The sequence below is a fragment of the Antechinus flavipes genome, chromosome 1 (assembly GCF_016432865.1).
Source record: "Antechinus flavipes isolate AdamAnt ecotype Samford, QLD, Australia chromosome 1, AdamAnt_v2, whole genome shotgun sequence".
Lineage (NCBI taxonomy): Eukaryota > Metazoa > Chordata > Mammalia > Dasyuromorphia > Dasyuridae > Antechinus > Antechinus flavipes.
In genome coordinates, this window is record NC_067398.1 from 74,711,970 (window position 1) to 74,729,490 (window position 17,521).

General features: G+C 34.3%; 1 protein-coding gene across 1 annotated transcript in view; it reads left to right on the plus strand.

Annotated features, from left to right (window-relative positions):
* Nucleotides 1-6,344, plus strand: part of PKD1L1 (polycystin 1 like 1, transient receptor potential channel interacting) — a 146,639-nt gene extending 140,295 nt beyond the window's left edge. Inside the window, exons 44-46 of the mRNA XM_051970617.1 lie at nt 1,143-1,373; nt 2,595-2,759; nt 3,105-6,344. Of these exons, the coding sequence (XP_051826577.1) occupies nt 1,143-1,373; nt 2,595-2,759; nt 3,105-3,230 (522 nt within the window). The 3' untranslated portion in view covers nt 3,231-6,344. The remainder of the gene's footprint in view (nt 1-1,142; nt 1,374-2,594; nt 2,760-3,104) is intronic.
* Nucleotides 6,345-17,521: the final 11,177 nt, after the last annotated feature.

Sequence of the window (17,521 nt, forward strand, 5' to 3'; positions counted from 1 at the left end):
GTGTGTAAAACTTGGCCTATTACTTAGTCCATTTGTTCATCTGTGAAATGGGGATAATAATAATAGCATCTACTTCCCAGAATTGTTGAAAAGGCAGAATATTTGTAAAGGACTTTGTAAACCTTAAAGCACTATGTAAAAGCTAGTTATTATTGTTATTATTATTTATTTCCCCACCCCAGATCTCTGATTTGATTGATGTAAGAAATTCCCCACAAGAAGCCTTCTCTGTCAGAGCAGATCAACATCTGCTCAGAAATTTATAATTTTAGTAGGTTTCTGAGGAGGTATTGAAAATTAACCTTGACTTTAGATTCACAGTCAATATGTATCAGAGATGAGACTTGAACTAAAGTTTTTCTGATTTTGATGCTAATTTTCTATTCATTATGCCATGTTACCTCTGTGTGAATGTATATATCATGTATAATTTTTAGGGAAATAATATAAAATATATAATTTTACATGAATATTAATATAATTTTATATATGCACATACATAGAAAAAAATCACTGTTTATAATAAGAATTTATTATTTTTATAAGAAATATTTTTTCTTATTTTTTAATAAGAAAAAAGTAATTATAGACAGAAAAATGGAAAAGATAAACGAAGAATATGCCATAAGACAGAGTGTATAATTATAGAACAAATGAGATCAGACTTCTAAGTCATTTGGAAGTTATCTCATATTCAGAGGCCAAGTTCTATGTTCAGTTTAGTAAGTACTTCAAGAAATGTTCCCTGAGATGCTTGCCTAAGATATGGTCCATCCACCCTGAAGGCATTCAGAAAATACTTGTTGGTTTAAATGCTTGCTAGAGTGGGTTGAATAAGCAAATATACTGAGCCTTTGATCTGGCCTCTTAAACTCCAGTCTAAAAAATTTCTCTGTTCCAGCCATCATAACTACTAAACCTAATCTGGAATTAAATTAAACTTTAAAGTGATCAATATGAATATCCCTTAAGGGGCTTAGTTTCCTTTCGATATTTTCCTTCTATAACATTTACTTTTTTCTCCCCAAAACCCACCATAGTTTAGAAAAATATTAATGTATCTAAACATATATTCTGTTGCTAGCAGAGTGTAGTTTTTTGTAAAGTCTGTTTTCTGCTAAGGATTCTTTATTTTCTTGCAGCTGGCTGGCGTCCTGTTTACAGCAGCCTACTCATACCTTGGGCGAATTCTGTTCTCAACTCATGCCTTTCCAGTTAGAAGCTTTGGAGACTCCTTCCAAATGCTGTTGCTGTATTTTCTGGGAACCAATGAGAAGGGAACATTCTTTAGTCTTTACAAGTCTAATCAGTATGCCACAGTTTATTATTATGGGACCCTTTTCATGGCAGTGATCATATTGTGGTCTGGAATAGTAAGTACTGTAATATAATCCATAGCTTAGACTTGACTATTAAGAAAAAGGTTTAAATTAATATTTAGGGGTTAACATCATGTGAAATACTTGTTGGTTCCCATTGTGCATTTCTATACTGTGCAGGTCAAATTCCCTTACAATGATTTCCCATCAGTGCCGTGTTCTCTTTATGTACTACAATTTTGTTATGTAGACTGTTATTTGAAGTGATTGGGCTCCTGGCTAAGAGTTAGACGTCTTGTCATATAGAAGCTTGTATTGCAATGGAATTTCATTTGTGGCTTATTATCATATTACATAGTGTACCTCTGCCTTACCAGTAGCAATAGAGGTTTGGTTCAGTTAATGCAGATACATTTTTCTATATAATGGTAATATCAGATAATCTGATGGTAATTCTTAAAGGAACAGGGTTCCAGTCCCAAACCTGTTACCAAGTACTTGTTTAATTTTGAACAAACTATGTGATTTCTCTTGGTTTCAGTTAATTGTTTACAAAACAAGAAAGTTGTGGGAGACAGTGTCTGCCTTCCAGATTTCAGGTTCTAATTATTATCCTATGATAAATATTGATGGCAACCATAAATAGAATTTATAAAGCACAAATTAAAGAAGAAAAAAGAAGATGCTTTGAAAACATAGACATTTTCTTTTGCCTTAAAATGAAATATCACAAGTTCAATGTAACCAAAAAATTGAGCATGCTACAGTCAATGTCCATTCACATTGAAATGTAGTCTATATTTTTTAAACTTCTCTGCTTTGTACAGTTATTATTTTAAACTAACTTGTAAGGAAATTTACATTTCGGATACAAGAAATTCCATCAAGTTCTCCATCAATCTGTAGGTTTATTAAAGAAAGAGAAAACAAACAAAAAAAAAACCCATTGTAATCTCCTCTGTGCTCTGTTTGTTTAATTGTTAGCCAGGATCTGTGATTATATCAGTATAGGGAAATCCTGGTATATAAATTCCCTCCATTAGTAACTTCTCTGTAAATTATAATCAGAGAATATGGTCACACAAGTGGTATATCTGAAAGGGAGGTCTTGCGGATTCTAAATCTGACCATCTCTACCAAGACATGTTCATTGAAATCCAGATTTAAGCAGTAAATTTATAGAAGATTCTGGTTAGAAATGCATTTTTATTTAACATTGTCCTTAGAGTCTGCTTTGATTAATTTTATCCTGCAGTGATCTTTTGTCTTTTCCAGTTGAGAGGAGTCCTTATTTCTTTTATGCAAAATGCAAAACGATCTTTTCGAAGTCAGCGTCTGGTGAGATTCAAAGATGTCGCTGATCGTACTGGGGAAAAGTTGCTCTGCTTTCTGGGAATAAAAAGACCAGTGGTAGCATTGGAAAGGACTGTGGAGAACAGTGTAAGTTACTGAGATCTTAGAATATAGATTGCGTTGGTATTATTCATACAGTAATGGTTTTGGCTCAAGTGTGAATGACCCAACCAAAAAAAAAAAAAATCATATCCACTTTTTTTTTCTTTTTTTTTGCAATTAAAGGAAGGTAATTAGCCACATCCTAATCCTAAAGAATTAGGTTGTAATAATCTCTTTTAAAAAACCATACAACCAACAAACAATGTTTGAAAGGTACTCAAAGGCTTATCAATTCACTTTCAAAGCTACAAAGGTTATTATAGCCCTGTGAAAGAAAAAGAAAAGCACTCATATCTTTTGATACATTTGCTATTCTTTTTTTCCCTTCAGAGTTTCTATCTGGATGAATTTGAAAATTTGTTGGATGAACTTCTGTTGAGAATTAATGGATTATACTACAGTCTTCATTGTTCTTCTCTAGAAAAACCAGCTAGTGACCAAGAAGAGGTGGAATGAAAGGACAAGACTCTAGCTTACAACCCAACCTCAAGTCAACTTCTGTCTGTGGAAAGCAATACATAGCTTTGTCATTTGCAAAATCATATAAGTCTTTAGATCCTTGGTAGTAGACTCTGATAATGATGGTCATTTTTCTTTGAGGTTATTGGGATTGTGTGAAGTCATTAGCTTTCTAAATCCTATGACCCTTTGATATAAAAGACATTACTGTAAATATAAAATTAAAAGTAAGCTTTGACTTGCTCAGAAATTTAGAACATTTTCATAAATAAAATTTTTACATTGTTTATTCCCAGTAATAGATTATAAACTCTTTGAGAGCAGGGACTTTGTGAGTGTTTGTCTTTGTAATCCCAAGGCCCTAGTTTAGTAAATGTGTTGAATTGGATATCCTCATATTAACAACATTTACATCTTTTTCATGTGAGCATATTATATTATTTCCTGGGGAGAACTGTTCTACTTTGAGAGAATTGGAAGTAGGATAGCCAGTTTTTTCTTGTCTCTGATTGGTAAAAAGAGGGCATCCGTGAATGAAATTACATAGACGATAGCACCTATCAATTCCATACCTCATTTTTTTCTGTTGTATCCTAGGTGTTCTTAATCTATAGTCTATAACTTAAATTTTTTTATAACCACCCTTCAAAAACCTGATTTTCTTTGTAATCCCATGTATTATTTTATTCATTTAAAACATCATTCCAAGAAATGTTCTACAGGTTTCACTAGATTGCCAAAAGGGGCTTATGACACACAAAAAGGTTAAGAACTCTTGGACCTAAATGAACACTCTTTTCTGTGCAGAACACAGGATGCAGTTGTGCCAGGAATTGGAGAGATCAAAGGGGATGACTGGAGGGAGTTGCAGGGGAGCTATTCCTGTTGGAGATTAGCAGCAATTAAGATGCCACAGTAGTTGTCATAGTTGAGACTGGAGAAGGGGAAGAAGGTTGTGGTTCAAACAGATCTAAGCAAGGAAATAGGAAGCTAGACAGAAGTTAAATTAGAAGTCCCCAAAGATAAGCTAGCTAGAGGTCTAGGCACAAAACTTTATATTAAAACCAAGAACGAAATGTCTGAACTAGAAGATCTGCATAAGCATGATAAATGAGAAAAAAATGTTTAGAAAAATTACACATGTTTAATCTATATTGAATTAATTCCTGTCTAGGGGAGGAGGGAAATGGGGAGGGAGGGCGAAAAATTTTGCAAGAATGAAAGTTGAAAACTATCTTTGCATATATTTTGAAAAACAAAAAGCTATTGTTATTAAAAAAAAAAAAAAAGACCTGTATGAAGCAAAGTCAGCATGACTCCATGACAGCAGAAGCACAAAGCTTCTCTACTAGAAATTAGCCTGAGACAGTATTGTCTTATAGTATCAGGCAAGCTGCCTTCTCATTCAGCTGTGGTAGCTGTAGCTATGTGTAGACACATAGAATTTTATAAATTTATTCACGTATGTAAAAATACTTTAAGATTTACAAAGAGCTTTCCTCAGAAATAACCCCTTGAAGGAAATAGCACAAATGTAACTATCCTCATTCAATAGATCAAAGAATGGAGATGGAGAAAAGTAAAATGACTTGATTATGATTATCCAGGAAATAAGTGTCAGAGCTGGAATTCCACACCTGTGTTCTCAGTTATACATGAAGATGAAATTCATGACTCATCGTCAAGGACTTTGGGTTGTATTTTTAGGGTTAACAGTCTTCACATTTGATAATTCCCATTTAATTGTTCTATTCATTGAGAATCAACTGCTCAGCAATTACAATCCATTCTTTTTAGCTTCAGGTGAGCCTCCTTTTCTGTCCAATTCTCTCATTTACCTCTTATTGACTCCAATAGGGCTGTTCACAACCTTCTGCTAACACTCTTTTAAACCTATACTCCTAATTAATGATCTCATTAACTCCTTTTCTGAGATCTTGAGGCTGTCAGAAACTTCTTCACTATCCATGTTTCATTTCTACTCACTGTGTTCTTTTCCAGCTTCTTTTTCCTCTCTGGTTTCAGAGTAAATGGATAGTCATTCTCCTTGGCAAGGCTAATTCCTCTCTTTCTGCTATCATTCCTATCCCTTTCTGTGTCCTCTGTGATTTTATTTCTTTGGTCTCTACCTTGCTACTTATTTCTTCCTTTAGTATACAAATGTGCTTAACTCAATTCCAATTCCCTCTTCATAACAAAATTATATGGCTTTTCCCCATTTTCTTTGACCCCACCTTGATACTATTGTTATGTGCTTCCCTTTTGAATAGTCTCTTTTCCTTTGATACTTGTGACATCTCAGTTTTTCTGATTAAGAAATCAGACCAAAAAGGGGAAAAAAAGAGAAAGAAAACAAAATGCAAATCCTTTTTGATCTCTGCTATCTGCACTCATCCTAATCTATATCTGGCCACTTGACCTGCTCAGGAGGAGAAAGTGAGGCAGGTGACCTTGCACAGTCTTCTCTCATTTAAATCTAATTCATGTCCATGTCATAGCATCACGTCCCTGAAGTTATAGTTCTCTTTGAGAATGAAATGGTTCTCTTTGAGAACAAACAACAAAATTTAGGATTCAACAAAATGATCCAAGACAATTCTGGAGAACTTATGAAAAATGTTATATACTTCTAGAGAAAGAACTGAAGTAGTTTCTATACAGATCAAAGGATAATTTTTTATTTTGTTTTTCTTGGGGTTTTTTGTATCTGTGTTTTCTTTTATAACAAGGCTAACAGAAATATGTTTTTCATGACTGCAATGTGTAATTATATCAAATTGCTTGTCTTCTCAAGAAGGGTAAGGGGAGAAGGAGGAAGTCTGGAATTCAAAAAAAATTTTAAATGCATGTTAAAAATTCCTTTACATATAATGTGAGAGATTTTTAACAAAATAAATAATGATATATTGAAGAAAAATAATATAGATATAAGGTCTGATTCTTCATTCCCTCCTTTATTCCCTCCATTATTTTTACTTGGTAAGAAGAGGTAAGAGATAATATTCTAGGGATTACTGATTATTTGGGACTACTAAACTGACACCGTTGAAGGAAAAGAAAGAAAAGGAAAGTCAATAATGGAGAAGAGAAAGACCTTGCAAAAATGGTAGCAAGAATACATCCCTTAAATACAGAAGAGAGAAACTCTACAATATCAAAGTGAAAACTGTTATTACTTTCTCAGATAAACCTTCTCTTTCTCCAGACTTTCTTGTGATTACCAATGAACTACCATACTTCGAGTAGTCCACTTTGGTAACCTTGAAGTCATCCTTAACTTTTCCATTTTCCTCATCTTCTCTATCCAATTAGTCAACTTGTTGAATATATCTCTTTAATATCTTCCTAAACTCTCTATCTCCTTTGCAATCTATTTTTTTGCAAGTTTTTAAAATTAAGATTTCTAAACCATGAGTCTGACCAGGTTTCCTGCTTATTTAAAAAAAAAAAAATGCTTCATTGAATCTGTATTACTTCTAGAATAAAATACAAACTTCCTAGCCTGATATTTAAAAATCTTTCATAAACTGCATCCAATCCATCTTTCCAATTTTATTTTTCATAACTGCTCTTTATGCACTCTGTCTTACACATACTGATATGCTTATTGACCCTTACCCACAAAATCTTGTGGCAGGATTTCCCTCATGCCTACAGTGACCTCTCCTCCTCACTCCTGCCTCTTAAAATTCTTAAACTTTCTTCAAAACTCACATGATGTGCTATTACTACCTGTGGAAACTCTTTTTTAACTGAGCAAGCAGTATCTCCCAGTAGAAGTAAGCACCTTAATATCAGAGCCTTTTTTTTTATTGTATTAAGAAGAAATTTGTCTCCCTCTTTCCATCCCTTCACTCCCCAAGACAGCAAGCAATCCAATATAGATTAAACATGTGCCATTCTTCTAAACACATTTCCATATTCGTCATGCTGTACAAGAAAAATCAATATAAAGGGAAAAAAGGAGAAAAAACCAAACAACAACCCCCCCCAAAAAAGTGCAAATACTATGCTTTGATCCACGTTTAGTGAGAGGAAATTCTTTATTCTGCACGTTCATTAAGTCTTAAAATTACAGTAACACATTTTGCTATAAGGTCCATTTTCTCTAGATTCCAAATTCCTTTCAATCCAACAAACATTTTTCTTTCTCTTTGGAACACAAGGTTTTGCTGAAGTGAATGTTGAGAACTATCCTTGCATGTATTTGGAAAAATAAAATGCTATTAAAAAACAAAAAGAATTTCTTCTCAATTGTGCTAGGATTCTGTGGAGAGGCTGAAAAGGGAAAAATAGGGAATGGTATAGACCAGGGCTTCTTAAATTTTTGCCATTCACAACCCCTTTTCACCCAATAAAATTTTATACAACTCCTATATATTTTATATAGGTATATAAAAGAGCTATACAAATAAAACATTTACTGACAATAAATCATAATTTCATTCACATTCCATTATGTGACCCCACAAGAGGTTGCAACCCACAATTTAATAAGCTTTGATATTAGACTATATGTAAGGATTCTTTTCATCATGAAGAAATAGGAATTATACACTTAATGTATACTTTCACAATAGTGATAGCTTATGTTTACACAGCATTTTAAGATAGTCCTTTACATACATGTCTTTGGATTCTTATGGCAGGTCTCTATAAGATTATCACTATTATAATTATACCCATTCTATACATGAGGAAAATGAGACTAATAGAGGTAAATTACCTTTTGCTGAATGTCCTATAATTAGTATCTGTGGTGAGATTCAACTACAGATCTTACAATCTTCCAGCCTGATCTCTGTCATACTTTCTCTTCAGTCTTAGCTAATGCTTCATTTGTCTGCTAGCTAAAGTAATGGAGTCCATCAGTATCACAACTATGGCCAATGTAGGACTGATCAATAAAGTTCCAAGCTTATAACATGAGGCTAGACTATTTCTGCAATCGCACCTTGTATTATTGTTTCTGTGACTTTTGATTGCTATAGACTCAGTATAAACTTAATAGAGTCAGTACTTGTCTGTTTTTATATTATTAACAAAATTTATATCCTTACCTACCATCACACATAGTAGGACCAGTGATGTCATTAATGTAGAGAAAAGGCGAGGAAGCTCAGTCTATTAATGCAGGCCAGAGAGTAGCCTAAAGCACAGATCTACTAAAACATTTACCTGGAATCATACAGAAAATCTATATCAGAGGCAAGGATTGAATCCATGTTTTCTTGGTCTCTATTCCTTATGCTGCACACAGTTTCAATAAATGCTCAATAAGTGTGTGCTATTGTTTTCACAAAGTTTTAATGGATTCATTAAGATGGTCTCATGATGTTGGCTCCCATCAGTGAAGCATAAAAGCTCCAGGATAGTGGAGAATGGATGGATTCCAATTGACAATTAAAAAAAAAATTCTAAGGCCATATTTACACAATGAACCCATAATCATCCTCCACCATCAGCAAGGCAAAGAAATATGACTGTCCTTCTGATCCTTTCTTACATCTACTGCTCAAGTTGTCTTTGGAAAACTTTCTATTACCATTCCAAGGTATTGATAATATTGTGGCTGGGAGGGATGGGAATCAAAGAGTCTCCTGCTTTTCAAAATTATACAATCAGAGAACTCAGGTTCAAATCCCACATCTGATGCTTACTTCTTGTATGCAAATCAACTTAACCTTCCTAGAGTTTAATTTCTTCAACTAGAAAGTGAATAGGTTGGACTAGATGGTCTCTGTATCTATGATCCTATGATCCCTGTGTAGTTTTTAAGTTGGAAAAGGCTGATCTCAAATAGAATATGAATATAAGGCCAAAGGAATGATTTCAAATGCTTCTTCTTTCTAAAGTGGAACTTCTTCACATAAATAGATTTTTAAATAAGTTTTATCAGTATGGATGTCTTCTGTACAATTACAACATTAATCCTTTTGTCCCTTAGACTTCTTTAGCAGTTGCTGTGCTCAAAGAAATTTAATAACCTGCTGTCCAATCTTTTGGCGATGAACTTCTGTAAACTTAGCTAACTTGTTGTCAGACCACATCTCCTGGCTCCTATTGAAAACATTTCCAACTTAGTAGAACCTGTCAAAGCTTGTAATTTGTTGGCATAACTTTTGAAAATGGGTCACCTCCAGGCCACAATGAGACCTTAATGTAGCACTTGAGTGGGAGACAGGAAAATGAGTACAGAGAAAAAGAAGACATCTATTCAGACTTTCCTGGAAAGATTTTAAGAAATGGGAGCCAGTTCAGTCATCTTCAACTGGGTAGCATTATTTGACTCCCTCATATGTAATATGAATCAAGGAAGTCAATCCATGTGAATTTCCTAACTTAGTATGATTCATTTTCTTAAAATTTAACCTTCAGTCACGAATATGCTTATACTTTATTTTTTTCTTCATTAAACAAAGAGGGGCTGCCTAAAGTTAGTAGTAACATTACCTCCACATTATATTGTTCTCTGTATTTTAAAAATGACTCATTTAAACAAAATGCTTTGAATCTGCCAATCTTAAAATCCCACCCCCTCTGTTCCCCAACATGTCTGTGCCCCTTCAGAGCCTGTTAGCTATGAAAGATTCTGGAACAGGAGAAAAACTTGGAAACCAGGAGGGAGATTTTTTTTTGTAGCTAAAATGCTTCCCCCCAGGTGAACCTCTGATTCATTCTTTTCCATAATTCTTATTGTTTAATAATTCTCTTTACTAAACACAGTGATTCACTGTATAAAGGGAGCTTGGTCAGTTGGTTTGAATCTTTTTTTTTAAACCTATCTTCTAAAATTGATTTTATAAATTGTATCAGATTCATTAAATGCAGGGTTTTATTCAATATTATTTAAGATAATATTTCAACCAATCAACCAACTTTTGTTAAGTAGTTATTATGTGCCACCCTTGAGAACACAAAAGTGAGGATAAGTCTCTGGATTTATTACCTTATATAGCTAAGGGATTAAAAAGTCAAATATAGGAACAAATGAGAAAATAATATAGAACCAAGTGTATGATTGTAAAATACAGTTTGTAATACATTTGGTTTCAGAAAAGAAAAAGAACATTGTGAGATGAAATCTATAAGGAAAAATCTATGGAAAGAGATTTAAATTGGTGAAAAAAGGAGAAAACTGAAGTAGCAAAGGAAACAAAGAAAGAATATAGTTGGTAGTGAAGGGATACAAAATGACTAATCTGATTAGGAAAATGGTTCATTTTAGGGAACTGTAAGAGAGAAGTTTGAAAGTGGAGGCAAATGGGAAGAAATTGTGGAGACTGATGTAATTTGATATAAAGAAAAAAGTGAATAATGATCCAAAAGTGAAATAGATATGTGTCCAGAAACATTGCTCTTTCCTTCATTAAAAGTCTTCAAACTCTTCATTAGATGACTATTGAATGGAATTGTTGTAGAGAGGACTTTTGGTCAGGTATACATTAGATTTATATCCTCTGAAGTTCCTTCTACACTAATTTTGGGATACTATTGAATAAATAAACCCAGCTGAAGTGTTAGAAGGCAGCCCTGATGTGACCCACACATTCAATTACAAGACTATATGAAGTTATAATCCGCAATTTAAGAGGCTGGAGATTAGATGATTTCTTGTTCCCTAAATACCTGGCATTTTCTTGTCTTTAAATCTTAACTAAAAATCCTTCCTAAAATCCCTTACTAGAGCCTTCAAATGCCCAATCCAAATTTTACTTCCTTCATAAAATCTTTTCCAATCAACCCGCTTTTTTCATGTCAAAGGTTATAAGTAAGCAAAGTAGTGCCATGACAATAATTGTCTTTTGAGAATAATTATCAGTCTGGCTAAAATAGAGAGAGAAAAGGAAGTCCAAGAAAAAAGCTTTTGTATTCATCTAAGCAAGAGAAAATAAGATCTTTGGTCACATAAATTTAAAAATGTGTGCAAAATGCTTAGTAAGCCTTAAATTACTATGAAAATGTCAATTATAAAAACTACTCAAAAGCTTTTAAGAAAGAAGAATCACTGGTATTGGGTAACTGATAAGTATGGAGAGTGCAGCACCATTAAGGAAAACTGGCCCCTTTGCCATATAACTTACACACACACACACACACACACACACACACACACACACACACACACACACACTAGATATCAGTTCCTGGATCCTTTAGATTTTATAGCTGCCTTATATTTTTCTTAGATTTTTTTAAGCCCCAGACCTAAAGAAGTCTAGGGCAGATACACATAAAGGATCATAGGAATTCCTATATTTCCATTCATTTTCTATTTTCTGATAACAGCATATTAATGATTTACTATGAAATGTAACAGGAGAATATCTGATGGGAAAGAAAGAAATATTACAGTGGTAGGTGAATCAAATATTATGATGATTCTGAAAGTTAATCTTTCTCCTCAATACCAACCATGGACATTTATACCTATTCTTCTTATTTTTCTATTGTATTCTGCCTAATGTTGGCTTTGATTTTTTAGTGCTCTCCAAAATTCTCCTCTTTAATTCTCAATTCTGTGCTATGAGAGTCTATGGCTTAGGATTTTCCTCAGCTTTCCTTCTATGTTGGTTATCTTAGGATAATTAATATCATGCCACAAACACTGCAAAATCCATTCTTTAATCCTTCTATTCCCACAACCCTTTTCTTTCTTTATCCCTCTCTGTTCCTCTCATAAACAGAAAGTTGATGAAGTTGAACAGGAACTATTTAGCCATAATTCCAAAACACTTTTTTCTACTGTGAATTGTGTTTGTTCAATAAATATTTGCTGAAAAGTAATGCCATTGAATAATATTATACCAATGGGTTCATAAACAACAAAATGGAAGCTAATATTTAACGAGAGTGACCTGTAGCATTTATGTTATAGCTACACAGATCTGGACTACATGATACTGATGAATTGGAGCAAACTTCAAAAGAGCAAAAGTTTCAAAGTAATATTCACCCAGTGAAGAATTGGAAGTGGCAGTGGGGAGGGAGCAAGGAATAAGTTGATTTCCCCATGGCTTAATGCATTAGGGAACAATCTAAAATGAAGAGGGTAACCAGGAATATCGAATATAATAGAGGAAGCTTTTTATCAACTCCAGAATATCAAAAGAATATAAGATGAAGAGATCTAGGTTGAAGGGGATTTTTCATGTGTTATGGTCACCAGTGAAACATTTTACTCATACATATATTTCTCCTTTTCCTCATTCCATGACCAGATCACTTTCCTTTTGAAGCATGTATTTCCTCAATAAAGAAGAACTTCCTAGAATTAGAGATAATATTCTGCCTCTTACTTTTGTCTATCATGTGTCTCTTCATTGCTCTTTGGATCATCTGAAACTTTGATTCCTTGGATACTGTGATGTTTCCAGATTTCCAACCACACAGTATTATCAATCAGTAGCACTATCATGTTGAATGATAGAGCTTTGTACTGGGGACCTTTTTGTTATCATAAGCACTGTTCAGTTTCTCCAGTGAAATACAGAAAACTCATTCCTCTTATGCAATCAGGGGCCCAATATATTGTTCATCTGCAGTAGTTGTCTCAAAGAGATGTCCTGATATGCTATTTCGATGGATTGGTCATCCAATGGAATTCTATTCTTAGGAAATTTCTCAGTCCAGAAATGCCATTCTGGAGAATAATTCCTCCTAACTAGAATGTTTAACTAAATTTAAAAGTAATGCTGGAAGGTAAATTTAATTAGCATCAGCTGATAGGCAGTTGATTCACACATTTGAAAGGTTTGACATGGTCATTGGAGATGGGACAAAAGGAGCCTCTTAGGTGAGACTGTTCAGCCACTTTTCTTATTTGGAAGATTGAAGAATTAGGGATAAGGTATCAGATGTTTTGGGGACATTTTAACTTTGGGATAAATTTGGTATTTCCCAAGATCAGGTCTGTTGTTGAGTGGGGGTGTTTCCAGATTGTTGATATCATCAAACCAATTCAGCAAAGCAGGAAGTCTGGGTAATCTTATCAACATATCCAGGTGGGACCTGAGGTCTAAGATTACACTGACCTTCCTTTGAGGCATAACCAGAATAGGATACAGACTGAGAATCCAGTCTCTATTTATGAAATCCTCTAAGATGCATTTCTTTGACCTCGGGAGCTATTTCCCCCAAATTCACAACACACAACAAAACATTTCTTTTATACTATGTTCTGGACAATGAGCACTTTTCAATAAGCATTAGTTTTTTTCCCATATAGTAAAATCAGAGTTATAGGAAAAGTAACCTTGAAAGCATTAAGATATCTCATGAAAGCATAAAATATTTCATGTCAGGAAAGACACCAAAAGGAATGGGGGTAAAACCACACATATTACTAATATTCAAAAAAGATATATACAGACAGCAACAATTACAGGAACAGGGGCCTCATTCTTATAAAACATTTAGGAATGTTGTCAGTTTTTTATGCATTAATTTTGCTTTTGAATCTTGCCTTCAGAATTCAGACAAGTAGGAGGATCAGCTTTTTCATCTTCCATCCGTAGAGCAGGGCTTAAATTTTCTCCATTTGTCCCCTTTTCACCTGAGAAATTTTTACATGGCCCTAGGTATACAAGTATGTAAAATAAGTATACAAATAAAACATTTAATGATAATAAATCATAATTTTACAATCCCCTCATTCAATTATGAGACTCCCATGGAGTTGTGACCAACAGATTAAGAAGCTGGGCAATAGAGGATAATATATAAAGTGTGTAATCTGTTATTTAAGAGTCTTCCCCATCCTAATCATGCTAGTCTTCTCACCACCCTTCTAGGGCTAAGTCTAAAAAACAGCTTTGCTAGGAACCTAAAACATTGAGGACACAATTCAGAATTGATGAGAAATTGATGATTTCTGGAACTGAAGAGTCAGATCACAGTTGGTGAGAAATGTGGACATTACTCTCTTTCAGATTTTCTTTTTGAAATTAAAACCGGGTTTTCATTGTTGAGCCAGAATTTGCAACTGTGCAGGTTTTTGAAATGGTCCTTTTGGCTGTGCACAACAGACAATGGTGAATGCAGCAGGCACACCTGATGTGGATGCCTTTGATGTGGCTACCTATGTAATACTTCATTTCAATAATAATAGCTCTCACCTTTCTCAGTGTTTGAGCACCTGCTGTTTCTCTGGCCTCCTTTTGTCCGGAAAGTAGGAGTTTGGCTCTGAGATTGTTTTACAGTTGAAAATCCCAGAACCAGGCAGACTTCCTCCAAAATATTCTGGTCTTATTTAACCTGTTCTCATTGATTTCAACAAGACAAATATTTTTTAAAAGCCCTAATAATATTTATAATTGCAAACATGATATATTTTTAGTCTTTTCCATTTACTCATCATACCTCCATATTCCCAAATTGTCTGCTTCCATATAGATTTCCTAATATAATAAAAATGAACTTTAAAATAAACAAGAACAAAAATAAAATAAAATAAACAAGAACAACAGTTCTTGTACCACATACACTTTACTGAATGTTTTAAAAATCTAAAGCAATAAATTCTTTTAAAGGAAAATGTTAAAGATAGCACAATGGTGAAAGATTTAAAACTGAAAATGAAAAGTTTTGATGAGTAATATAACCTCCCTGAACTGGACTTAACTAAGAAGTTGAAAGATATTTTCTATTATTTTGATAAGACAGGAACGTCTTTGAGCAATTATAAGAAACCAACCCACTTCTTTCCTCTTCAAATTATCCTTGAGATCTTTGTTGTGATTCTCTCCTTTGCCCTTACTCATTCCCTACTTTGTATTATGTTTATTGTATATAAATGAGAGCAGGAATTTGCCATTTTTTATTTTTAATATTACTAGGCCAGGCCAGTGATTTATTTATAGAATGTACTTAATAAAATCTATGGTTATGAGAAATAACTTTATTCATACATGACAACATATAAAATGATGTTGTACCGAAAGGGTTTAGAATATTGCCCGTTTCTGCTCAATGTGGTCTTTAGCTCTGGACCTATCTTCATGGACTGGGTTAAGTTTTAGGAAAGTCTGGGCCCTAAAAACGGGAATTTAGGCCTTCAACCTCCCTTTCTAGTAAATTAATTATATGCCCCCTGCCTTTTCTGTATTCTCAATGTTCCAAATGAATTGTATTAATGGGTACTTTCACTCTGACTCCTGTCTCTGGGCCTTTGTAAAAACTATCCTCTCTTCCTGAAATGTTTTCCCTTCTCACCTTTGCTTCAACTTATAAAACTCCTTTCAAAATGTAGCTCAAGTGCCATCTCCTACAAAGGTCCTATAGTTGCAAGTACTTTCTGCTCAAATTACTCTGTATTTTTAGCTTTTGTTATTGTTCAATCATTTCACTGGTCAATCATTTTTCAGTCTTATCTGATTCTTAGTGATCTCATTAGGGGTTCTCTTGGTAAAGATACTGGAATAGTTTGTCATTTCTTTCTCTAGATAATTTTACAGATGAGAAACAGTGTTGGGTGCTTGCCCAGGGTTACACAGGGAGTATATATCTGAGGTTGGATTTGAATTTGGGGAGATGATGAGTCTTCTTTACTTCCTTATTTTTTTTCCAACATCCTATCTACTGTACCACCTAGTTGCCACATTTATTTATTTAGCTATGTGCCTGTTATTCTCCCCAATAGAATGTAAGCTCATTCAGAACAAAGTCTATTTTTTTTTATTCTGTCTTTGTAGCACCAGAAACAGCGATGAGTCTGACATATAGTTGGCTCTTAATAGAAGTATGTTAAGTTGAACTGAATTGATATACCAAAGCTAATAGGACAAATACATTCCAAATGTATTTCAACATGACTTTTACTGCTATTACTACTACTTACCATTATTACCACCACCACTACCACTATTACTACTATTACTGTTACTGCTACTATTATACTATTGTTCAGAAGTCTTTGCCTCCATCATCATCATCATCATTCTTGCCCTCTGTTTATTACACATTCATCTTTAAAATAAGGTCATAAACTTAAGAGATGCCCAAGATCCCTTCCAGTTGTAAACCAAAATTTTCTGAAGAAAACAGAAGTGGTAAGCCTGGGGACTAGGAGCAGCAACATAAACTTCCCCAAATCACCCTCCCCTTTATTTTATGTAGCCTTAAATAGGTATGGAGAATGAGAGGCTCTAGAATTTCCTACCTGGGGCCCTGTTATACTGGTGAGTAACTGCCTCACCTACTCCACTATTTTGGAAACCCCCAATCATCTTTACTTCAATTCCCTATTTCTTGAACATGTCTAGTTACATAATCATATTAATATCTACCATTATTCCTGGAAGGGGTTAGTAAGCCAGCATAGGTACTTGATGTGTCTGAAGGTTGGATACTGTCCTGCGTGCAGGGGTTATATTAAAAAAAAAAAAAGTTAAAAGAATGATTCCTGCTTTCAGGTAGCTCACATCCTAATGAAGGAGATATGGGCATGTTTGTAGGAAGCAGAGAAATAGCCAGTAGGGAGAGTGATTGAAGACGAGAGAGGGAGGATGTAGAGGGGCAATCTTCTAGAGATGACAGAATGGAACGGGATAAAGGTCAAATAGGGATGATGTTAATACCTCTTTGTATAAGATTTAGGTGGAGAAGAAGATGGTGGGAAAGTGAGTAATGAAATAGGAAGAGATTAAACTATGGTCCCATTTGTGTGTGTGTGTGTGTGTGTGTGTGTGTGTGTGATGTACTAGGTGAGGTCCTTAGCTGAGAGGATGGGGAACGGCAGATTATGGGAGACGTGAGAAAGGATTAAAGATTTGGAAGAGCTTCTGTGATGAAAGGAATAATGAATTGATTATGGAGAGGTCAAAGGAATGTCTTACAAGAACAGGGCCCATTAATGATTATTTAACATAAATTTGTAGTGAACCTAATTAGCACAGATTTTTTTCCATCTCTATTTGGGAGCTTGTGGAAGATGGCATGGCTAGAATTTGGCAAGACGTTGTCAGCAAAAAGACAAGGGAGTAAGGGAGTGTACAGGGCAATGTGACCTTGAAACAAGAGGCTGAGATAGAGAAAGTAAAATAATTTATCCACAAGCCTGGGAAAAAACCTAATGAGTAGGGGAATTGGAAGTCAAGGTGAGGGTATAGAATATGGATATGTCAATATATTACCCCTCCCCACAAATCATTCTTGTAACTTTTCAAATCAGTTTTCTTCCCGACTACCAGTCTCCTATTAGTTGCCTCTTCTTATTAGAATGTAAGTTCTTGAGACCAGGATTTTTTGCTTTGTTTGTTTGCACTTTAGTGCTTAATAAATGCTGTTTG